This window comes from Aspergillus mulundensis (genome assembly GCF_003369625.1).
Source record: "Aspergillus mulundensis strain DSM 5745 chromosome Unknown scaffold_5, whole genome shotgun sequence".
In the NCBI taxonomy this organism is placed as follows: Eukaryota; Fungi; Ascomycota; class Eurotiomycetes; order Eurotiales; family Aspergillaceae; genus Aspergillus; species Aspergillus mulundensis.
Window position 1 is genome coordinate 2,216,790 of NW_020797893.1, and position 23,771 is coordinate 2,240,560.

General features: G+C 53.5%; 5 protein-coding genes across 5 annotated transcripts; 3 read left to right on the top strand and 2 right to left on the bottom strand.

Moving 5' to 3' along the window:
- Window positions 1-1,853: 1,853 nt before the first annotated feature.
- On the top strand, window positions 1,854-5,416 carry amdX (putative C2H2 transcription factor (AmdX); the record flags this gene model as incomplete). Its single annotated transcript, XM_026748012.1, has 3 exons — window positions 1,854-1,899; window positions 1,952-5,272; window positions 5,328-5,416. The coding sequence occupies 3 exons, from the start codon at window positions 1,854-1,856 to the stop codon at window positions 5,414-5,416; spliced, it is 3,456 nt and encodes a 1,151-aa protein (XP_026603844.1).
- Window positions 5,417-6,478: 1,062 nt separating this feature from the next.
- DSM5745_05997 (uncharacterized protein) lies at window positions 6,479-9,311 on the bottom strand (the record flags this gene model as incomplete). The annotated part of the gene is made up of 2 exons (XM_026748013.1): window positions 6,479-9,094; window positions 9,147-9,311. The coding sequence occupies 2 exons, from the start codon at window positions 9,309-9,311 to the stop codon at window positions 6,479-6,481; spliced, it is 2,781 nt and encodes a 926-aa protein (XP_026603845.1).
- Window positions 9,312-9,661: 350 nt separating this feature from the next.
- Window positions 9,662-15,987, top strand: mvp1 (sorting nexin Mvp1; the record flags this gene model as incomplete). The annotated part of the gene is made up of 8 exons (XM_026748014.1): window positions 9,662-12,451; window positions 12,498-13,158; window positions 13,272-13,276; window positions 13,311-14,082; window positions 14,144-14,884; window positions 14,942-15,084; window positions 15,133-15,726; window positions 15,778-15,987. The coding sequence occupies 8 exons, from the start codon at window positions 9,662-9,664 to the stop codon at window positions 15,985-15,987; spliced, it is 5,916 nt and encodes a 1,971-aa protein (XP_026603846.1).
- Window positions 15,988-17,665: 1,678 nt separating this feature from the next.
- DSM5745_05999 (Na+/H+ antiporter Nha1) lies at window positions 17,666-20,833 on the top strand (the record flags this gene model as incomplete). The annotated part of the gene is made up of 1 exon (XM_026748015.1): window positions 17,666-20,833. The coding sequence occupies one exon, from the start codon at window positions 17,666-17,668 to the stop codon at window positions 20,831-20,833; it is 3,168 nt and encodes a 1,055-aa protein (XP_026603847.1).
- Window positions 20,834-21,217: 384 nt separating this feature from the next.
- On the bottom strand, window positions 21,218-23,585 carry DSM5745_06000 (uncharacterized protein; the record flags this gene model as incomplete). Its single annotated transcript, XM_026748016.1, has 3 exons — window positions 21,218-22,481; window positions 22,543-23,244; window positions 23,542-23,585. 3 exons carry the CDS (start codon window positions 23,583-23,585, stop codon window positions 21,218-21,220), a joined length of 2,010 nt encoding a protein of 669 aa, XP_026603848.1.
- Between the last annotated feature and the right edge of the window lie 186 nt (window positions 23,586-23,771).

A 23,771-nucleotide genomic window follows, 5' to 3' on the forward strand; every position in this document is an offset into this window, starting at 1 on the left:
TGAGGAGCTGATTGGCAGTCGCTCTGGCTCCACGAAAATCCCCCACAGTCAGGAGAGTTGCCCCAGAATCCCCACAGCTTGGAAGTTGGTCCTTGGCCAGCTCTCGCCTCTCGCACTCTCTCATATTTTAGCCGACTGGGACAATGCGGCGCCAGCCGCCACCCATCAAGCAGTGGCTCGGTCGCTCGTGGCCTTCCCCAGTCGTCAGGAACGGTCTGCCCACCAGCCTGCATCCTGGGTTGGAATGGCCTCCAGTGCTGCAAACGGTCAACGCACCTGCATCTGATCCCTCAACCACGGATGGACAGCGAAAGCGCGACAGGATGGCGACCCCGGCTACGTCAGATCCTGACTTTCCAAGTCCAAGCTCGTCTCCGTACATCTGCAGTCTTGCCTGAGACCAGACACGAGTGAGGTGCTCCTTGTCGCAGATTGCGCCTCGGCTGGCAACGGTCGTATTCCGCACTGCGACTGCGCTTGCAGGACGCACTGTACAGAGTAGACGCAGTTAATTGACTTGCCAGATGTCTGGAGGTGCACTGGTCATTCACAATCACCTTCTCTGTCCTTCGCATCACGACTATTGATTTTCTTTGTCTCGTCTTACCCGTACCAGTCTTTCAACTTCCAAGGCAACGGCGTGTGCAGTGGTGAGGTGCGTGGCGGTAGTGCATCATCCTCTCGGATTCGGATTGAGTTTCAACAAGGCATCTGATTGGCTGGCACCGTGGCACAGACCCAAGAGTAGCTCCCCCCGTGACTCCGGTGTGGGCCCAGCTCTTGGCTCTGACCCAGTCGTGGCCCATGCTCTGTGCTCCTCGGCCCACAGTGGAGGCGACGATTGGCCAGCAGCTTCGTGGTTTATCCCGCGACAGTCACCGGGGTAAGCGTCCCGCTAGAGGTACGGAGGTAACGTGCTGCCGGCCGTAACTCCTGCTCGTTGAGAGCTCTCTCTCTCTGACACTGAGCCTCGCAGTCACTTCTTCTTCTTCCACTGCTGGCACCAGACGACAACCGCCTCTCTCTTTCTCTCCATCTTGATTTCGTCCCATTTTCTTAGTCTTCGGCCTCGTTTCTTGTGTTCTTCTGTTCGAGATCATTGTTCCTGGCTCTTATCACCAATTGACCCTGATTCACGCTATCAGTACCCGGCTATCTCTCCGGCTTATCCACTGCACTCGGGCGATGTTTGCTTGATTGCCGCCATCTCACACTGTCGAAGCTGCTCCCAGGCTCTCCGGGGAACCAGCGCATACAGAGAGAGACTGCAATTCAGTCTGTTGGTGTACCCATGCCTCTCCCCTGGGTCCTGAAACCTGGAACCTGGACCCCCTGCTGACTACTCCGACTTGGACTCCAGGAACACCTCGCCACATCCCACCTCGCCCTGCTCTATTTCATCTGCCGCCCGTCGTCTTTTTCGATCAAACGGAGCCTATTCTTATTCCTGACTCTCGAGACCTTTGTTCAGACATATCATACTGTCGCTCACGGTGTCAGTGCTTTCCTCGCCTTCTCCGACTACCCCAGCTTCCTCCCGTTTACTTGACCCACTGCCCAAGCTTTCGTCTCATCGTGGCAATGAGTTCCTCGATCCGATCGCTTCCGCCTCAGCCATTCTAAACAACTGGCTAATCTCGATTAGTGAACCGAATAAACATCGATGCTGGCCTGAAATCACGGTCGCAGTGCAATTCCGAGCTGGTACAGCAACTTGGGTCGGTACACAATCAGCGACCACGTCTTTACACTTTGAAAGCCAGCGTTGAGCTGGACGAGCCTCCCCATTTTCGATCAGATATAGCATGTTGATAGGCCCGATGGTGGACCAAAGCTTGGGCACTAGCCCAAAAATGGAGGATCTTTCCAGTATCTCGGAGGTTCCTGGAGACGTTAATGGTACGTATTTGGGTTTCATCCGCTCTGGATCCAGCTCCTAATAACCTAGTAGCATCCAAGGACAATTCCAAGAAGGATCCCGTCGCTCCGGCCAACATCCCCCCTCCTAAAACTGACAAACCACGTCCCCATGGTTGTACGACGTGCGGTCGGTCGTTCGCTCGACTAGAACACCTCAAGCGTCATGAGCGTTCTCACACGAAAGAAAAGCCATTTGAATGTCCAGACTGCTCGCGGTGTTTCGCTCGCCGAGATCTTCTTCTCAGACATCAGCAAAAACTGCACATGACAACAACGCCTTCTTCGCGGCCCAGGAATGCTCGCAGAGAAAGCACTGGCGCTGCTGGGACGGGGGCTGGAGCTGGAGCAAACCGTGTTCGCAAGAACTCCATAGCCAGTAACTCTAGTAATATGCGCCCGCGGGCGAACACAATCAGTCACATTGAGGGTGCCGCGATCGGGATCGCGAATAACACCAATCCCGTGTCCGGAGCGGCTGGCCATTCTGGCGGCCATGCCTACCATCCCAGTCTCGGTTCTTCCGTGGGCTCGAGCATCGACTATCGGGGCTACTCCTCCACCCACCAACCTGCTGTCAACGGGCTAGCAAAACTAGAAACGCATGGGCTTCCCGTGGACCTTTCGGGAGGCTTGCGCACGGCGCCGGTCTACGGCAGCTTCGACTTCAACATTCCAGACTTCATGAGCCACGGAAGCACCATCAATCCCGCCCAGCTCCACTTTGGAGGTTCCCCGCAAACCTACGGGAACGACGCCCCCTCTTCCCCGTACGGTACCCACCATATGCCTCACGGGAACGACGCTATCATGGAGGACGACTACCACTTTGATTGGATGCAGAGATTCGACCCAGCACTTCCAATGGGTAAGAACAATGAATCTGCGATCGATGAGTCCTCGCCCTCGGCCATGAGCACGGGTAGTCAGAGTGGAATCAGCGAGCCCATGATGGATGGATCCAACCAGTTCTCAATGCCGTCTGTGAGCTGGCAGTCTCAGTTTCCACCCCATCCGGCGGTTGCCAGGCAATTCTCCGATTACACAACTAGCTTTAACGATCTAGGCATCCCACCTGAAACCGTTTCTCCCAAGTCCCTGATGGCTCAAACCCCATTCGCTGAGGCCTATGCCACTCCTCCATCCATGACTTCGGTGGGCCAGCCCATGCTAGGAGCACATTCGCAGAGCAGTATGTTTTCATCCTCCATGGCAACGAGCGCAGATCCTCCTAATCCTTTCAACCTACCTTTCGCGAATAGTGCCCTACGAACTCACCATGCCCCAGCCTCAACCGATACCTTTACAGACTCCACACGACGGGCTCTATTAGCCAGCATGGCGCAGCCCGCAGGGTTCAGTCACCGCAAGTACTCTCAACCGGCTACCGAAATGATTCAATATCGCGATCTCTACTCCCGTTTTTCCAGCCTCACCTCCGCCAGTCAATTGCCTAGTACCGCAGATATGCAGCGATTTATCTCGGCGTACATTACCTATTTTCACCCTCATCTACCGTTCCTTCATATCCCTAGTCTCAACTTTCAAGCGCCCGAGTATACGAATAATCTGCGCACGCCCAGCGGCCACCTCAATCTCAGTTCCACGGGCGTTGCTGGTGGTGGGGGCTGCTTGATTCTCTCCATAGCAGCAATTGGCGCGCTATACGAGCTTGACACAGCCGCCTCCAAGGACCTATTCGAAGCCTCCAAGAAGATGATCCAGCTGTATCTGGAGGAGCGTCGAAAGGCCGATATGTCCACTGCTGTTTCTCGCTCTTCCAATACCCGCGATAATTCTGTCCACAACACTCCGCTTTGGCTTGTCCAGGCGATGCTACTCAATGTCGTTTATGGCCATACTTGTGGCGATAAGACGTCCGCTGATATCGCAAGTACTCACTGCGCGGCCTTGGTCAGTCTTGCCCGGGCGGCCGAGTTGACTCGTCATATCGATGCAAAGGACCTTCCTCAAGACTACTTGCACGCCGGCTTTGCAGGTGGCACCGATTCGCAGGGCCAGGATTTCGAGTCAGATTCCTGGGCCCAGCCATTTGGTCCTCCGAAAGAAAAGAAAGATTGGTTGGATTGGAAAATCGTCGAGGAACGTAAGAGGACGCTCTTTGCGATCTTCGCCGCCTCTTGTTTCCTTGTCTCGGCGTACAACCATGCACCTGCTTTGACCAACTCGGAGATTCGCCTGGACTTACCTTGTGAAGAAGACATTTGGGCGGCGGAATCTCCACAGGCCTGGAAGCAGATGGGCGGTCATCTCTCCTCGGAGAAGAATGTTGCTTTTTCGTCCGCGCTTACTACGCTGTTGACTGCCGGTCGTCGCGCTCAGGGTTCCGCTGCTCCCTCAGACAAGAACGGCGATCTCAGGCCGAGTTCTTTTGGCTGCTTTGCATTGATATATGCCATTCACAACTACATTTGGGAGACACGCCAACGCCATATGGGTCGGCAATGGACGACAAGGGAGACGGATGCCATGCGAGCGCACATTGAACCCGCTCTTCGAGCTTGGCAGACTGCCTGGACAACAAATCCAGTGCATAGTCTAGAGCGACCCAATCCGTACGGCGCCGGTCCTCTCTCGGCTGACAGCATCCCTTTGTTGGACCTCGCTTATGTTCGGCTCTATGTCGACCTCGGCCGCTGCAAGGAAGCCTTCTGGCAGCGAGACTGGAATGCCATGGCGGATGAGTTGGCCCGTGGAACAGACATGGACAATTCTCTAGATGGGATTCCATCCGACGTCTTAGATCCTTCGATCATCGAAGATGGGGTTTCACTGGATGCTCGGCGTGATTCAATAGCCTCTCTTGGCGTAGGGGAGCTTGCTATATCCCACACTCCTACACAAGAGCGTCCTATCCAACCCCTTCTAGGCGTTTATCGACCCGGACAAACAAAACGCGAAAGACTCCTTCGCAGGGCTGCCTGTTATGCAGCTGATTCATTCGCCATGTCTGACCAGCTAGGCAACACTTTTGCAGACTTTACTTGCCGCGAATTGCCCCTTCAAAGCGCCATGTGCACATTCGACTGCGCCGAAGTTCTTGCTGAATGGGCCACGACAGTACAGGAACGAGTTGGACCGTATCTCGGAATCTTGAGTCAGGACGACATTGATTTCGAAAAAGCAGCACAGAGCATGCTTCTCGAGGACGAGGACTGCAAGCTCCTGCAAAAGATGAGGGATATACTCGCGAGTATTGAACAGAAGATGCAGAAGGACATTCCAAATGGCGTGCCTGCCTCACAAGGGTTACCGGAGGCTGCGGAAGGCGGCTTTGGTTGTAAGATACTACTTGCAACGGCCGGTCTCCTTGACAGGGCCTCCGTATGGCCTGGTAAGACTACTCTCATTTGAACTTTTGACTTCGTACTAATTGTTGATATCTCCAGTGATGAGACTCATGGCTCGTTCTTTGGAATCTCAAGCCATGCGCTTGAAGGAGCGCGCGGAACACTCCGTCATGGGATCGGTATCATGATGGTGCTCAACTCTGAGCCGACTTTTGCTCCCACTTGAGCGCATACGCTTTACGGTACTATAACTCGTTTCCCACGGATCGGTCTCTTCGTTTGCATTGGCTCGTACACTGAATGTTTGACTTAACCTGCCTTCTGATGACATGATTTATGATGAAGGAACGTCTTCTTTGGCCCTTTCCATAGCCAAATCCACTGGCCATCTTCATTTTCTCCGCTCTTCTGATTCTTTTTGTTCCGGAGTTCCACTTGACATCTGACTCCCATTTTCTTCGAATTCCACATGAATGTGAGGGTGTTACATCTACGAGATCGACTTGTACCATTTCCCGATGCTATACAATGGAGTTGCGTGGCTTGAACTTGATTATGTGCCATGACACGACCCGACCACCCCGTTTTCCACCAGTGATGATGGCTCTTATGACTTTGTTTTCTCTTCCTTCCAACGACTGCTATGTTTTTGATACTCGTTACAATATTGTGTTGTTTATCTGCATAGGCGCTGTGATCGGACACGCCTGATGCCTACCCTTACTCTTGACGCTCGTGCTCGTTGATCTCGCATGTATCTCAATTATTTCACTTTGCTTGACCGGGACTGGGTGGGACTCAAGCATTCGGAGCATTCGAAGCATTTAGAGTGTGCCCTGCCTGGTGCGGGCAAGGAGTTGAAAGAAAAAGGGATCACTGATGATGCATGCATACAGCCGCCTCCCACCTATGCTACCCATGATGTCCGGGCTACGATGTTCGATGCGATCTGATGTGATGGATGCCATGTACCGGACACGGGCCTCCGATATATTATATATCCATACGCATAGATACTATATACCGATTGTACATATTGAGCTAATGTCAATGGTTCCGCCGAGTTTTTGTCCAGCGTTTCTCCAGCGGTATGGTGTATCTCGTAGTTGCTTTCAATCAGGGGAAGAGTCTTCATATCGTTAAGGGATTCTATAGAAGCACCTATAGGTAATCTATCACACCATTCATTCACTTTTATCCAAATAGATACATAGATACAATAACCACCCAAGCACTCCAGAACGCACCAGCTAAACAACCAACCGCTCGAACGTATACTTCCCAACAGCCTTGCGCCGCAGATATCCCATCTCACGCTTACTACGCTGCACAACTCTCCCAGAACCCTTGAGCACCTTCGTCTTACTAACATCCTTCGCGGCCTTAAGCGACAGCGGAAGCAATTTCCCGCTCGCATCGCCGTCCCCACCTTCGCCATCCTCATCTTGCGCCCCAAACACAAGCAGATCCGCCCCGTTGAGTTTCTCATGACGAACAGATGTAGACGAGGGCGCGGCGCTGGACGCATCGTCCTTCTTCGCCTTCGCATGCTTGCGAGACCGCTCGTCACCCGTCACGCTCTTGCAGTACCGGAGATACTCCCTCAGCATACCAGAAAGCAGCGTAGCCTCTTCGACACCCGCAAGCGCCGCCGAAACCTCGCTCTTCATCTCTGCGATGAGCGCCATGTCCCTCAGCCCCGAGAGCTCGGCTTCGCTGGTGCCGAGATTCAGGTCGCCTGGGGCGATGGACACCCAGCCCGAAGGGCCGATTGCGTCGACGGCGGCGTTCATGAGGTCGATTATTGTGTTGAGCGGGAGGGAGGGGGAGGTGAGGTGTGGCGAGATTGGGGTTGGCGGGGTCTCTGTGAAGCGGGTTGCGTGGCCGCCTGTTGCGAGGGAGAGGCGGAGGTGGTGGATTGTTGAGATTAGGTCTGTGCGGGAGAGGGTGGAGCGGAGGGAGGAGGTTATTGAGGGGGTTGGGTGGGCGTGGAGGGAGAGGAGGGTGGTGTTGAGGCCTGTGAATGTTGTTTGGAGGGTTGAGGGGGTGGAGTCGGCGGAGTCGGAGGTTGTTAGGGCGTTGGTGGTGTTGTCTGTTGTTTCGCCGTTTGTGAGGGCTTTTGGGGATTGGGACTCTTGGTCTTCTGCGGGGATGGAGATTGTGCGCGCGAGGTTGAGGAAGATTTTCAGGGCGTGTGCGAGTTCGTCTGGGTTGAAGGAGGCGGGACCTTGGAGGACGTTGATGAGGCGGCCGAGGGAGGGGTCGGAGGTTTGCAGGGCCTGCGCGAAGGTGCCGATGGGAAGTTGAGGGAGGATACGGGGTTTGTAGGCGCGACGTAGGGCGGCCTCGACATTTCCGGGATAGAGGTATCCCAGGCGGTTAAGCCATTCGCATGTCAGGGTAGGCCAGATTGCGACATTCACGTTGACGGAGGAGAATGCGGAGAGCTTGTCGGTACTCGTAGTGTCCACTCCAGCGGAGAAGATGAGCGACAGTACGAAGAGGACTACCTCCAGGTTGACGTATTGTCCGGGTTCTGGAAGGGCTGGAGTGTCCCCGACGCTGAAATAGGCGAGGACAGCCCGGTCGAACCCGTTGGCATCCTTGTTCTTCGCGCATTCGCGCAGCTCCCGCGACAACTTGTTCCACTTGTCGATCTCTTCGGACGAAGTAAGACCCAGCGCCGCGGCACCGTTTGAGCGGTGCTTCTTTGATACCTCCTCCCATTGCGAAGCGGATCCAATACCACGGCCGATTGCATCAATGAGTAGGCCGTCACGCGAGCGTTTTCCGGATGAGCCGGAGACAGTTTGGGACGAGGCGAGGTCGAATGCTAGCAGAGAGTTGCCCTTTGTCGCAACCACAAGGTCGAGTTTCGCGAAGTAGTTGAGGAACGTAGTGCGTGCCTTGTTGCTAGCGGCGGATGGAAGGTCTTCGGCCACGATGCTGCGCTGAATGGACTTGTACTGCGTGTCGTACAATGCAATCATGGACTTGCCGGCTCCAATCACCGACTGGGCGGAGACACGCATCACGGATGAGAAGTTCTCTCCTTCAAGAATAAATTTCGAGGTCGCCGCGGGAGTATACTGGGAGAGGTCGAAGTTGACAAACCCCTTTTCAAAGGACAAGTTCAAGCCGGCAGAGCCCGAATGGAATTGCCAGTGCAGATTCCCCCTGTTAACCTTTTCGCCATCGAGATCGGGAAGGTTGGCCGACAGGAGATGTCTCATTTGTTGACTCTCATCGAGGCTGCGGCTGGAAGCTTCAGCGGGTATCGAGAAAATCTGAACCTTGACCTCACTGAGACTTATAGCGTCTGTGCCGACAGGGTAGGAAACAAGGAGCAAGATGGACGGCTCGTTGCCTCCTGTTAGAACAGAGTCCCCAGCAGCAAGAGAAGCTAGGTCCGGACGTCGCTTGAACAATGACTTCTTTGCGTCGTCGAATTCCAACAGAAAAGAGCCGTGAACTTCGAAGTCGCCCTTGGAAATTTCGCTGTGCTGCATGCTCCATCGCTGGGCCTCTAGATCAGGGGATAACCGTCGCACACGACCATCACGATGGATAACCAGCACGTCGAACGGACCATTCTCCTCGTCCTCCGAACCTGGCACAATGCCCACGAAGACGGCCGGGCTTGTCGAATCTTCGATGGCGAAAGTCGACGAGGAAATGACCGGAGCGCCGGTCCCACTTGCAGCACTTTCTTCAGTAAAGGCCTTGATCTCTTTCTTCAGCGCAACGAAAGTTTGTCTCTTCACACCCGAGTTCTTGGAGAGCTTCCTGCGCAACGAACATGGCGGGCAAGAAAACAACGATTGCGGAGGGACGGCGTAGGAGGTTACCAATTTCGGATTTTGGATCTAGAATAAGAAATTAACACTTTGAAGCGGGAGAAGCTCTAGTCGGACTCACATTGTAAAGATTCACTGCTTCACCGTCAACCGCGACAGCAACTTCATATCTCTTGCGCTTCTTTGCATTGGCGAGGCTATAGACTTCGCTGATATGCGTTTTTCCGGTCGAGGCATGCAGAGGGCGCGGCAACTGCGCCAGCACAGACGGCGGCTGCAAGTCCATGGCGAGAAAGCTGGTATGGAGAAAGTACCACCGGGCAAGCGTGTTGTCGCTTTGCTGAAGAAATCCACTCTATCTCGAAAAATTTCCGGTCAGACAATGTTCCGGCCCGGCGCTGTCTCCAAGCGGCGTCATGCCGTATCCGGTATAGTGTATGTTGTGGGGCTTGGTGTCCTGCAATACGCGCTCTTCGCGTTGCACTTCGTGTCTCAATTAAGCTCGCTATAACTACGGCCGAGGGGTATTCCGTACTTGAACCTCAATCCAGATCGTTCGATGAATGATATTGTGGCCCCTCCCTCCCTGAATACTGCAAGACAATGAACGTTTGCTCTTACATGGGCTCATAACCAATGGCCATGGGACAAGGAGAGCAGCGCGCCATACACGCTTTCTTCAGAAAAGGTCATTATGATTTCTCAACCATCAGTGAACATGTGCTCATAGATGCAGACTTCGGAGTATCTAAACCTGTCGTACAGCCTGTCGACATTGGCCTCCTTCGTCCCACTACCTCCCCTGAATCCAATTCCAATGGATCGCCTACACTCCAATCACCGCCCGTAGCGGCACTTGACCACGACCCCAACTCGGATCGAAGAAAGCGGCGAAAAACCAGCAGAGATGCGGATAATGCTTCGGTTGTTGACGCGGTGACGGAAGGCGAGCCAATTCATGAGGGCAGCGATCTGGCTGAAGACGGAACTACGATTGCAATTGCGGAGACACCAAGCACATCATATGCGGTCCAGGTTCCAGCCCTGCCTCAGGGAAGTGAACCTCTGCAATCGGTTACCGGCAGCTCTGATTATACACCTGTCGATCCTGGTGAGAAGAAGCAAAGGGTGGTCAAACTGAACGCGAACGGGAAGCTTCTCAGTTCCCCGGTTGCCAACAAGTTTGCCGATATGTCTAAGAGAAAGAGTAGCAGGCGCGGAAGGCCACCGGCACGGCTTACCGAGGACGTGGAAAAGAAGCTTGTCGTGATCAAATATATAAATCAAGACGGGCACTCGCAAAGTATAGGGCAGCAAATTAACGAGATTCTTAGCGGAAGGAGGAAGCATACTACCTCAAATCATCCTGCCCGTCCGACCACTACCATTCCAGCAGCAACCACGAGACAACCACCAAAGGCTACCCATCCATTCTTCCTGAAGAAGGCAGCACAAAAGCCGGACGTCTCTTCCACTGACCCGCCACCTCAAGATCTGCCTTCCACACCCGCCGATGAGAATGTCACAAGCAAACCTAACCCAGCTCTATTACCACCATTCTCCAAGCCAGCATTATCTTTCAAACATGTCTTTGCAAAAGTTCCGGATCCCGTGCACCCACTTTGGCCTCCGTCTGGGTTAACTCACGTGCGAGATCTTAATCACTCGTACGACTCGGGCGATGACCGCCAAACTTTCGAGACAGACACCAGGAAATCAAAGACACCTGCTGTACAGGTTAGTGACGAAGAGAGCGTGCTCGCTTCGATCAAAAGCTCGGCCAATGTTGACCGGGCTTTGCGTGAGCCACGTCAACAGGTCATCAGTGGACGAGTGCTGCAGGCGAACATAGCCAAACGATTAACGGGACAGCGCGCAGCTTCTGATACAGGAGAGACCCCGGCATACGACGCGTTTCATCCAGCTGTTGCCAAGTTATACGCGTCTTTACCCACTTCACTATCTGCTTTTGATCGTGGAGATTACGAGGCACAGATCTGGGCGCATAAATATGCGCCTACCTCCGCACAACAGGTTCTTTGCGCGACCAAAGAAGCTCTGATGTTGCGCGATTGGCTAAACCATCTCGTTGTCTCGAATGTTGAGATGGGCAATCCCTCGAAAGACAATGAGAGAGCTAAACGGAAAGAAGAGAAGAAGCGCAAAAGACGGAAGAAAGCGGATAAACTGGATGGATTCGTCGTCGACAGCGAAGATGAGTATTCCGAGATGGGTGAGATCTCCGGTTCTGACGATGAATTGGCCGGTGATGTGACGACGGTATCCAGCAAGCGAACCGTAATTCGAACAGGAGATTTGACATTCAGTCTGAGGTCCAACAATGAACGTGGTCGTATGACCAATGCAATTCTCCTCAGCGGTCCTTCAGGATGCGGTAAAACCGCCTCTGTTTATGCAGTGGCGAAAGAGATGGACTTCGAGGTCTTCGAGATCAATGCAGGCTCCAGACGCAGTGCGAAAGATATCTTGGATCGGATTGGCGACATGACTCAAAACCACCTTGTGCATAACTTGCACGACAAGGAAAATCGGAATCAGGCTTCCGGCACAGAGTCGCAGGTTGATGAGCTGGAAGACGCGAAGCAGAACAAGTTAAAGGGATTCTTCAAATCTGCTTCGACGGCTAAGAAACCTGGCAGGCCAAAGTCAAAGGCTTCTGCGAAGGAAAGCACCGTACAAGCCCGAAGCCAGAAACAATCTTTGATCCTTCTAGAGGAAGCGGACATCTTGTTTGAGGAAGATAAGCAGTTCTGGTCCGGAGTCCTTACTCTGATCAACCAGTCGAAGCGCCCAATAGTTATAACCTGCAACGATGAGAGCCTTGTCCCGCTTGATGATATATCCTTCCACGCCATACTTCGGTATAGGGCTCCATCACAGGAACTGGCGGTCGACTACCTTCTCCTGATGGCTGCGAATGAAGGCCACATACTCGAGCGGACGGCGATTGAGAAACTCTACTCGAGCACCGGTAATGACCTTCGAAAATCCATAATGGACTTGAATTACTGGTGCCAGATGGCCGTCGGAAGCGAAAAATCGGGCCTAGATTGGATGATTGACCGATGGCCACAAGGTATAGACCTTGACTCTAATGGGGACAAAATGCGGGTACTCAGCATGGATACATACGATGATTATATGGGCTGGTTCAGTCGGGATGTTTCCATCAGCCCCGGCCTGACGACCGAGATCGAGCTTCGAGAGGAAGCTCTGCACTGGTGGCAGTTGAGCTTACAAGAGGCCGATGACATGGAGGATATGCAGCGTCGACCTTTCTCAGAACAGAGCTCGGGCATGTCGAAACTCGAGCTCCTAGAAAACCTGCATCATCAGTCCGAGTATGCGGAATCACGAAGTGTCTTGGATGTTCTTACTGCGTCTTGCTCCCTGGATGCCAAGAAGGTACGGCTATCACCACATTTTCTCCAAACAGCTCTAACTCCTCCAGGACGCGATTGACACATCTGTACCCCCGATCTGCGAAAAGCAAAAGCTAAATTTCGTCGAAGGATATCACCTATTACAGGCTGACCATGTCCCCGATTACACCACTCTAACCTTGGACGTTGGGAGTACTTTCCAGGCTCTGGTTGGAAGAGCATTCCGCCGAATGGATGAAGCTGATTTGAAGGATATGCTAGCTACGAACTTGTTCGAAGCTGTCTCCAAGCCCAAGGCAGCTCAGTCTCATGACAAGGAGCTTCTAGACGCGCTCATGCCAGCCATGAAGCCCGATTGCGAAACTCTACCGCCCAGTGGGAGCGCAGAGCTTGCGTTCGAATATGGCCAACGATCAATCGCCGAAGATGTCACGCCCTACGTTCGATCAATAGTTGCGTTTGACCTGCGTCTCGAGAATTACCGCAGGGAACTCAGCGGCCTTCTGTCTGGCAACGGGAGAGGCACGAAACGAATGCGGACTACTCGCGCTAGTCGAGCAGCGCTAGAGGGTGGTAATAAGGCGGAAACTCGAAGGGAAAGATGGTTCTCCTCGGCTTTGAATGTACAACGAATTCTAGCCACGGGCAACAAGGAATGGCAAGATCTGCTGGTTCAGAATGGATATTTCACCGTGCCTGTGGCAGGAGAGCAGGCGGTCGGGGATGATAGTGAGCATATATCAGCAAGCGCAAGCGATTGATGTATATAGCGAAGTGTGACCGTATATAAATAGTATAGTCGCCCATACAATAATGAATGATACCACTACAGTTGTTAAAAGTACTCGTAAGTTGGAGATGCCAAGCCTCGGATTGACTAGTCTCCGCGGTCAGCCACAACATCGACATCATCCCCTCAAAGCACTCGCGTCACCCTTTCCCTATCATCACAGGGAAAGCAGGTCTTCTCTCTCAAGCCTTTCAGTATCTTTGGACTCCGTTACTCTCAGTCGCCGTCCGGTCAAATCGAAATTGGAACTATTAATCCTCCCCAGGCTAGGCTTGTCCGGAAGTCCTTCTGTCCGTCTCTTATCACCTCCGACCGAGCTCCGTCCCTCGCATCCTTCCTTCACCGTACTGCGCATCGCTCATCCTCTATGTCCCTGTTCGGCACGTCGCCGGACGATTCCCCGGCGGCTGATTCAGCTCGGAGATCGAAATCCTCTTTGTTTGCCGACGAGGCTTCGTTTGGCACTGGCGGCGCCAACTTCGGCAGCTCCTCTCTCTTCGCTGATGACGACAGTTTAGGCTCACCGTGGAGTAATAACACTGGCAAACGGACGTCCAAGCAACAATTGGTCAAGTCTTTGTTACCGGACTCAGATGTTCCCGAAAGTTATGTCGACGCGTACGACCTCGTGCTGAGTGCGGGGGAAAGAGCGGGAACGGGCGTTGGCTTAACGACCGTTCGAGAACTATTGTCTGGTGGCGGACTTTCAGCGACGGACCAGGCCAAGATCCTGAATCTTGTTCTCTCTGGCGATACTGACAGGCATAACGGGCTCGGTCGCGGCGAGTTCAATGTTCTATTGGCTCTGATAGGGCTCGCGCAGGAAGGCGAAGACCTTACTTTCGATACGGTGGACGATCGTCGTAAGAGTACAAGCTTCCCGCATTTGCGCTTTTAAAGCAGTGGAAACTAATAGACTTGCAGAGCTGCCGGTACCGAAAAGCTCGTACTTGGATGGGTTGCGCGCAAAGCAAGAGTCCGCCATGTCTCCTTCGCATGAACACCCCCGTACTCCTCCCGCTCCCTCAGGTCCCGTACAAGAACCGAGCCCTTCTCAATCACGCCGAGCTAGAGGAGACTCCATGGGTGGCCTTGATGCAGATCCTTGGGGTAGTCCCCAGCTTCACCGTGGCCATGCTCACGCTCAGAACGAATCCGAACGCGGCATGTTGAATGGTTATGGCAGTGCTCGATCGGCGACGAACGCCTGGTCCAAAACTGGCGATTCAGGGAATCCGGCTGAGCCCTCTGACACTGCTCGCACTAACGGCCGACCTGAAGCTCGCAGCTCCAACAGCGCCGAGTTCGGGTGGGGGGATCATTTCCCACAATCTTCAGACGGTAGTGGTCTTGGGGGCCCAGTTCGGCCCAATTTAGGAGATTTTGGACGGTCAGGTAGTGGCCACGGCGGCTCGAATTCAGGTCGGCGCTCGCTAAACATTGACCGGGCCATCAATAATCATGTCAAAGAAGTAGTCACGGTGACGCTACTGCAAGAAAAGGAGGGCTTGTTTATGTTTCAGCATCGCAATTATGAGGTTAAATCGGCACGTCGGGGGAGTACGGTGGTTCGACGCTACAGTGATTTTGTCTGGCTTCTTGATTGTCTTCACAAACGATACCCATTCCGTCAGCTACCTTTACTTCCACCAAAACGCATTGCAGGTAAGTGCAAGAAAGCTTGTCACAAGCTCTCCTCTTAAGCTTACTCACTCTTTGAAGTCAATGGCACTCACCTCTCAGCGGATTCAAATTCATTTCTCGAAAAGCGTCGGCGCGGCCTTGTACGATTCACCAATTCCCTTGTCTCACATCCCGTCCTCAGCCAGGAGCAGCTTGTGGTCATGTTCTTGACGGTACCTACGGTATGTTACTTTTCGCCTCGGTTGACCGATGGCTAACACTATGGGTAGGAGCTTTCAGTATGGCGAAAGCAAGCGACGATATCCGTGCAGGATGAGTTTGCAGGTCGAGTTTTACCCCCGGATCTAGAGGACTCCCTGCCATCCACCCTTATAGACACATTTGACACTGTTAGGAGCGGTGTCAAACGCTCGGCGGAGGTATACATTAATCTCTGCACGCTTCTCGAGCGGCTAGCCAAGCGCAATGAAGGTCTTGCGGCGGATCACCTGCGGTTTTCGCTCGCTCTTCAGTCCCTAACAGAAATGACCAGGGACACATATGCGATAGACACCAACGACGTACCCTTACTGAACGAAGGAATCAAAGCCACGGCAAGACATCTGTCCGCCAGTCAAAGTTTGCTAGAAGATGAGGCACGGGCATGGGAAGACGGGATGTTGGAAGACCTAAAACGCCAACGGGACAACCTTGTCAGTGTACGGGAGATGTTTGACCGACGGGACCGGCTTGCCCGTAACAACATTCCCCAGTTAGAGAAGCGAATCGAGACCAATGAGCGGAAGCTCCAGGATTTACGAGCGCGGCCTCAGGGGACGGTCAAACCTGGCGAGATCGAAAAGGTTGAGGAGTCGATTTTCAAGGTTTGTTTCGCTCCCTCGATGCTCTAGACGGTTAGTTGACACATTCTGTAGGACAAAGAGTCGATTGTACAACAGCATGCACGCGGGGTTTTCATCAAAGAGTGCATCCGCGACGAGCTTATCTATTTCCAACAGACCCAATATCACATCAGCCGGCTGCACCAGGATTGGAGTCAAGAGCGAGTCAAATACTCCGAGTTGCAGGCTGACAACTGGCGGTCATTGGGTGACCAGGTGGAGGGGATGCCTCTGGGAGACTGATCCCTGGGTGTTGGGTGTGAGACGAGGCTGCAACCCCGTGCTTGGGGGTTTCTTGCATTCGCTATTGCTTTTTCCGCATCTATGTTTGCTGTTCCTTTGCGCGTGCTAGATTCTGCTCTTTTAGCCGAGATATATATCCATTTATCTTCATGGAATGCATTATTTGCTCTTTTAGTTTCTGCGATTTTGGGAGAGTCATATGCGATGCCTGCATATGACTGTGCTACTTGGGCAGGTTGGACGCTTATGCAGGTTGACTGCAGGAAGAGCGTTGTAACTAGTGAGGAACTTCAGCTGCCTCTGAGCCTGGGTCGTATCTCGGGCTCGGATTAGAATCGGCTCGCCCGGAGGCGTGGAATTTCCCGATAAACTGGATCCCGTGACGACCATGGCGCCCGACTAAGTCTAGCGGCTGGGCCGGCCCACATAGAGCGGGTCCATCTCCGATTCTTCTCCAATGAAATGGGGAAGATCTTGGCAGCCTTGCAAGGCTGTTGAGTCCGAGTTATGGAGGCAGAACTTGGGGAAAGCCTCGGGAAGGGATATTCAGGGCATAAAGGGGCAAGGGACCCGAGCGGTGATATGTAGGATGTCAGTGGCATGTGCAACCATGTGGCAATCTGTCAGGACTCGAGGGCAGGAGGCAATGCAGAAAACAACCCGGGCTTCAGCAGGGCACAGCGCCCAGACCTTAGGCGGCATGGGCCTCAGCAGTGCGTCATCCTGCTTCGTACATAGATGCAGAGACGAGTAAAAATAGGGCAAGCCGACAACCTCCGGGGCCGCAGGGCCCTTCGTGAGCATTTCAACTCAATAAGATTCTCAATATCTTTTGGCGCCGCAAGAAGATGCACAATGGCTCTCCTCCGGAGTATTATTGAAACCTCTGCTTGCATTACGTCGGGATGAGTTTGGCTGGAAGAGCGCCAAGCCAAGAACAAGGACGGTCGGAAACGGCACGCCGCTCGTTTTCCTCTCCTCTCCTCCCCATCCCCATCCCACGCCCCAGAAAAATAAGCAATTGGGCCGATTCCTCTGTCCTTATTCGCCAGTGGCAGTCTTGGACAAGACGCCATGCTCCCCTCTTGCCAATCTCGCGCTCGGTCGTGGTCTTGGTCTTCGCTTCGTAATTTTTCGGTCGTTCCTTCCCATTTTCGGACCTTCCCAAGTCCCCAGCGCCCCTGCTGCCGAGACGCTCTCCTCTCTTGTCCTGCTCTTGTCCTCCTCTTGATTTCTCTTGATCTGTCTTGACTTCACTATCGTCTGTTTAAGCCAGCGCTCTACGTCATTCGTTTGAATACTTCAGAGAACTGGTTATCTGTTACTCATACATTCGCTACAACCACATTTACCAACAAGGTAAGTCTCGTTGCAGTTGCTCCGCTCACTAGTCGATCGCCCCTCTGCCTTGACCTTCCCTTATAAGTCGCTTCGCCTTGCTAATGATTCTCTCGTCCGTCTAGCATCTCTACCTCCCGCATCCATTCACTCGGATCCCTCCGCGAGAAGGGATGCTCACCTCCGCAATCGCCTAGTGCTCGCCGCGACTCTTGTTCGATTTTGTCGGTTCGGCTGGTACTTTACCTTTGCGTTTACGACCAGAGAAGGCGAAATCCAGCGATAAGGCTGGAACTGCGAACACTCGATTACTTAGGAGTCGGTATAATCTGCTATCACCATGGCGTGGGATCACCTCGATATTGATAAGCCCCACCTGGCGTACATGATCCTGGGAGGCTTCACGGGGCTGTTTATGCTTTGCTCGCTCTTCGTCAAGGAGAAACTGTATATCGGCGAAGCAACTGTCGCGACCATATGTGGTATCATCTTCGGTCCTCATGCGGCGAACCTTTTCAACCCCATCGAGTGGGGCAATGTGGACAAAATCACCCTCGAATGCTCTCGTATTGTCCTGGTTGTGCAATGTTTTGCGGTGGGTGTCGAGCTACCAAAGGCGTATATGGAACGCCATTGGAAGTCAGTGACACTCCTGCTTTTACCAGTCATGACCTGGGGCTGGTTAATCACGAGTCTTTTCATATGGTGGTTGATTGAACCACTTACCTGGCTTGAAGCTTTGGTATGCGCAGCGTGCGTCACGGCCACCGACCCCGTCCTTGCTTCTTCTGTTGTCGGTAAGGGTAAATTTGCCAAGCGTGTTCCGAGGCATTTGCGAGATCTTTTGTCTGCGGAGTCAGGCTGTAACGACGGAATGGCATTCCCGTTCATTTATCTTTCGTACTACATCTTGCATTACCGCCCAGACGCGGGCGCTGTCTCGCTTCATTGGTTCTGCATTACCATCCTGTACGAGTGTGTGTTCGGAGCAATCTTCGGTTTTACAATTGGCTATGCGGCTCGCCATGCAATCAGATTGGCCGAACGCAAGCAGCTGATTGACCGTGAAAGCTTCCTCGTGTTCTACTTTGTGCTCGCCCTTTTCTGCGCGGGTTCTGGAAGTCTTCTTGGTATGGATGATTTGCTGATCGGCTTTGCTGCCGGTGTTGGCTTCAGCAACGACGGTTGGTTCACGGAGAAGACGGAGGAGTCGCATGTGTCCAACGTCATTGATTTGTTGCTCAACTTGGCCTACTTCGTGTACCTCGGAGCCATCCTTCCCTGGGCTGATTATAACAACGCCGACCTTGGCCTGAACGCCTGGAGGCTGGTTGTCATTGCGATTCTTGTCATTTTATTCCGTCGCATTCCGATCATGTTGCTTCTCAAACCGATTATTCCGGACGTGAAAACATGGCGCGAAGCCCTGTTCGCCGGCCATTTTGGTCCCATCGGTGTCGGTGCCATTTTTGCTTGCATCTTGGCCAGGGCCGAACTTGAGAACGGCTCTACACAACCCGTGGTGTCCGACCAATTGCCCAAGCCCCATACGCACAATTATTATGTTGTGCAAATCATTTGGCCGTTGACGACGTTCATGGTCATTTCATCCATCCTGGTTCACGGATCGTCTATCGCGGTCTTTACTCTAGGGAAACGCATCAACACCCTGTCGATTACTCTGTCCTACACCCAGGCCAACGAAGAAGGACCGTCTTGGATGAACCGCTTACCGCGTGTTCAGTCATTGGCTAAAGGCTCAATGTCTTTCCGCAAAGCTGAAGACTCTGAAGGATCGTCGCCCAATGAACCCGAATACCCTCCTGGAACTTTACCGCCAATCGGCCTTCCTGGCAACTTCCTGCGCCGGGTACAGGAAGATGATACTGGTTCGCCGACTGGCAGGGTCTCCAGCCGCAGGGGTCGGAGACGCCGCAGAAAGAACGACGGGGCTGGAGGTCCGATCAGCCAGTCTGCCATTGCGCCTCTACGACCATCGGAGGTGGAATCTGAAGATGCTGAGAAAGCTCTCGGAGATACAGGATCGTCGACACCTTCGCCCCCTCCTGCCAAATGGCGTGAGGCTACGGTCAACGTTTATGTCGAGGGCTCTGATTTAATCTTCGAGGATCGGGATGGAAACGTGTTGAAGACTGAGCACGTCGGCCACATGTCGTCTGAAGAGCAGAAGCGCCATGTCGAAGCTGAACGATCCAAGTTGAACTTGGAATTCCAAAAGTCACCCGATGAGGCCAAGCCGGAGGGCTCTGAGCAGCAACCCACCATCGGCGATCAACTCGAACAGACAGTTAGTGACAAAGCAAAGCGTCGACGATTTGGTCAATGGCTTGGCTTCGGCAAAGACCGGCCTGAGAAGACGGCAGAAAAGAAAGCTGAGGAGGAGAATACGGAGAAGGGCCAGGAGAAGACCGCTGAACAGACCGACCCTAAGGCCGCCAAGAGCAAAAGTCGCTCTGCCCATGCCTACCAGTTCGGTAACACCATCATTGTCGAAGACGCAGATGGTGAAGTCATCAAGAAATACTCCATTCCATCAGGTGACAAGCCCGAACCCAAGGCGAACGCTCCTGTCCGACGCGGACTGGTCCGTATGGGTACATGGTTCGGCAAAGAAGGAGAGGGCGAATCGTCGCAGGCAGGGAAAAAGACGCAGGCAGACGAGTGGCTTGCTGATGATGGACTCCGGTTCACTCTTGCAAACGATGAGACTGTTGGCAAACACGGTATCAAACACAAAGGTCAGCGCATGACTAAACAACAGTTTGCCGATCAGATTAGGAATCTTGCGCCAAAGGCCCGGCAAAGTGTTGTGGAGGAGTCCGATGCCCCTGAACGTGTTAAGGATGCCGCTCGCGACGACGCTCGGCAGGCGGACGAAAGGGAACGCCGTGCATCTACCGCTGGCCTTTCTCCCCAAACAGATACGCCCCATGATGATTTGGAATCTGTCAGTAGTGGCAGTGATGACGAAGCGGATTCTGAACAAGTGCCCGGTCCCAACGTTGCCGAGACGTTAGCTCGTATTGCCGCAGGAACCGCCGCCGATGAGCGACGCAGGGACCTTAGCCCAGTTGCTTCACCTCGTCAACGGAGCCCTCGTTCACGAAGAGACTCGGAAGATGACGGCACCGAACGAATTCCGCCATCTCAGCTCCGCGAAGCCGCTGGATTCCCGCCTCCGCCGCAAGAGGCTGACCTAGATGACACTGGGGAAACGCCAGCTGAACGTCGACGTCGTCTGGCTGCCTTGGGTGAGTGGCATAACTCAGATTCGGAAGTTGGTGACTCGGACGCTGTCGAGTCTGCTAATGAGAGCGACGCTGGCTCACGGAGGCCACGCGGTAGAATCTCCTTTGCCGATGGGACAAATCTTGCGGCAGGGAGCACCTACGACCGTGAGGGCAACGGGCTGGGCTCGTCGCGGTCACGGTCTGGGCGGAACAGGCCAAGGGTAGCCTGGGGCGGCCAAAGAGGCCGAGGCAGTTAATTTACTGCGGCTGGCAGGAGCACAGAGGGAAAAAGCAACCAAATATTTGTTTAGTTGTAGCGTTGGATGCCATAGCATTAGTACATATTCTAGACACTGCCTAGTTACTGTCTATAGAGACTTACCTGTCATCGCTAATCATAAGAACTTCTTTCACTTCCACAAGATCTCCAAGTAGTCATGTACTGATGCTATGGTAACACTGCAAATAAGCCGATATTTGGTTGCCTTTCCTCCCTGGTCCTGCCAGCCTCAGTCAACCGCCTTGACCATCTTCGCCGCCCACGCTATCCCCTGGCCTGTTCCGCCCAGATCGTGACCGCGATGAGCCCAGCCCGTTGCCCTCGGTCGTAAGTGCTACCTGCCGCAAGATTCGCCCAACAATCAAAGCCTAGCCTCCCTCGCATCTGGACCGCCGTTGCTTCTATCCATCCTGCCCAGTTCGCCCACGATATCCAAAAAACAATCCTCCTCTTGATCCTTCGCATGCGTATACCCAGGCCTCGACCTGAAGCCCAAAACAACATCCAAAACCTCTTCAGCTTCCTCCAACCCTATTCCTTCGTTTCCTCGCCAAGCAACATGCGTATCCGGCCTGATAAGCACGAGATCCCATCCCCAGATCTCCCTCACGTGCTCCTCACCACACAAAACAACATGCTTCATCGGAAAGCTTCTCCGCGCCGCTGCGCTTACCAATGCACTTACCTCACTTACCTGTGTATCGTTGGTGATGAATTGCGTCAGCGTCCACTCGTTGCCGAAGAAGTCGTATGTGCTCGTCATTCCGTCGTTCAGGAATACGTGCGGTGCTCGACGGCCTGGCTTCGTGCTTGGTTTGTACCGGTGTACATCCCAAGCATCCTCCTCTTCCTCGTTCCCTTCATCCCCAAAGCCAGCCTCAGCCCAGATGCACGTACTCAAATCATACCGGACATCCAACTCGATGCCCCTATCCAAGATGTCCGAGCCCGACTCGGCGATCCATCGTCCCAGGAACGCCCGAGCATACTTACCCTCGTCGGACTCGCCATCAAGCACATCCCCAAACTTACCGTACAACTTACCTAACTCGACATGCTCACCGAGATGTCGGAAGGACCGACACAAGGCTCGCATCATCGTCGGCCTCCGCTCAAGGGTATAAGAGGAAAGCAGATGCTTCCCACCATACCCCTTGACCACAGCAGCGAGCCGCCATGCCAACGCCACCGCATCGACGAGCCCGCTGTTGAGGCCAAAGCCACCGTGGGGAGGAGAAAGGTGAGAGGAGTCTCCGGCGAGGAAGACGAGGAGGGACGGGGTGGAGTAAGCAGAGGTGATTCCTAAGCTGGGCTGCCATAAGCTGCTGACCAATATTTCGTCGACTGGGATGTTCCAGGGGGTTCCGGTGAGTCCGTGACCTCCTATGACGCGGTGGATGACTTCCTTGGGATCGAGGGCGGGAATAGCGTCATGGTCGCCTGAGGCTGAGACTTCGGATATGGCTTCCGGGAGAGGGTAGTGCGCTGTGAATGTATGCTTGTCGTCTTGGTCGATTAAGAAGCCTGAGCCTACGGGGAAGGCATGCCAGAAGCGGGATCCGTTCTGGTCGAGGATCGAGGCCAGGGCCTTTGAGCGGAAGTGCACTAGTTGCAGACGCGCAGGACTGTCGTGGCAATCAGTGTCAGACAGAATAGGATGTATATGGAGAGAAGGGGAGGGCATACATTTTCGCACCCACCATTTTGATCCCGGCTGATTTTCTCACAGCGCTCTTCGCCCCATCACAACCAACAAGGAACCGTCCAACAACAGTCTCCTCCTTCCCAAGGGCATCCACAACCCTAACCTGCACTTTGCCCTCCAGCTCCTCATGCCCAATATACGTCCGTTCTCCCCAGAACTCAACATTCTCACAACCCAACACCAACCCCCTCAACCACCTCTCAAAGACAATCTGCGAGCATCTCTGTCCCGGCTCCGCAGGATAAGACCCATCATTCACCCACTTACTCTCCCATTTCTGCTCCTGAATAGAAGGGACACTCCAGCGTCCAAACTCCTTCCCCTTCTCGGGATGCAACGAGGTCACGAACACGCATTCGAAGCTCACGTCTTTGCCAACTGCCCCGGGAAGCGCGCGATATTGATCGGCGAGCCCCAGTGTGCGGAGAAGCTCCATGCTCCGACTATTCGTCAAGTCCATTTTGGGGTATTCGGTTGTTTTGTTCTGGGGGTCTTGCTCGATCAGGATGGTTGGGATCTGCTGCCGGGAGAGGGCGTACGCAAGGATCATTCCGACGGGCCCGGCGCCGACGATGATGACGGGGAGAGGTCCTGCTGGCATCTTGATGGTGGATGCGATCTTGATAATCTCAATGGTCCAAACAATCGTGACGGTCGAAACAATCTTGATGGTCAAAACAATCCTGATGGTCGAACAGTCTTGATGACCAAATGCTCTCGATGGTAGGAAGATTTGGGTATATATGGAAGGGAATACGAAGCGGACGATTATATACCGCTGATGGAAGACACCTGGGTAAGCCCCTGGTCTCAAAGTAAATGATTGATCAATGCTCGCAGCAACACTATCAGAGCACTCGATCCCAGTTCGTCCAAATCGGCCAATGCGACACCTTTCCGGATCAATAAAGTCAGCCCTAATGCGCCTCCAAGCCATAGTCACGAAGCTACCACCCAATAAGCTTTCTTTGTTAACATACACAGTTACACGCACCGCAGCGATCTGCGCTGAGGCGGGCTTCATATTTGAGCGTCGGAGTTGGCCTGCTCTCCGTAAGCATCCCGGACGATCAAGGTCGATGAACAAATCAATCCCACCGGATCGGCAAATCTGATCAGACCCAAAAGCTGAAACTGTGGGACTACTGGGATTGAGCCCATTCTCAGATTTTCCTTTCGCGTTCTGAGACCTCGTCTTTTGGAAAGGGCG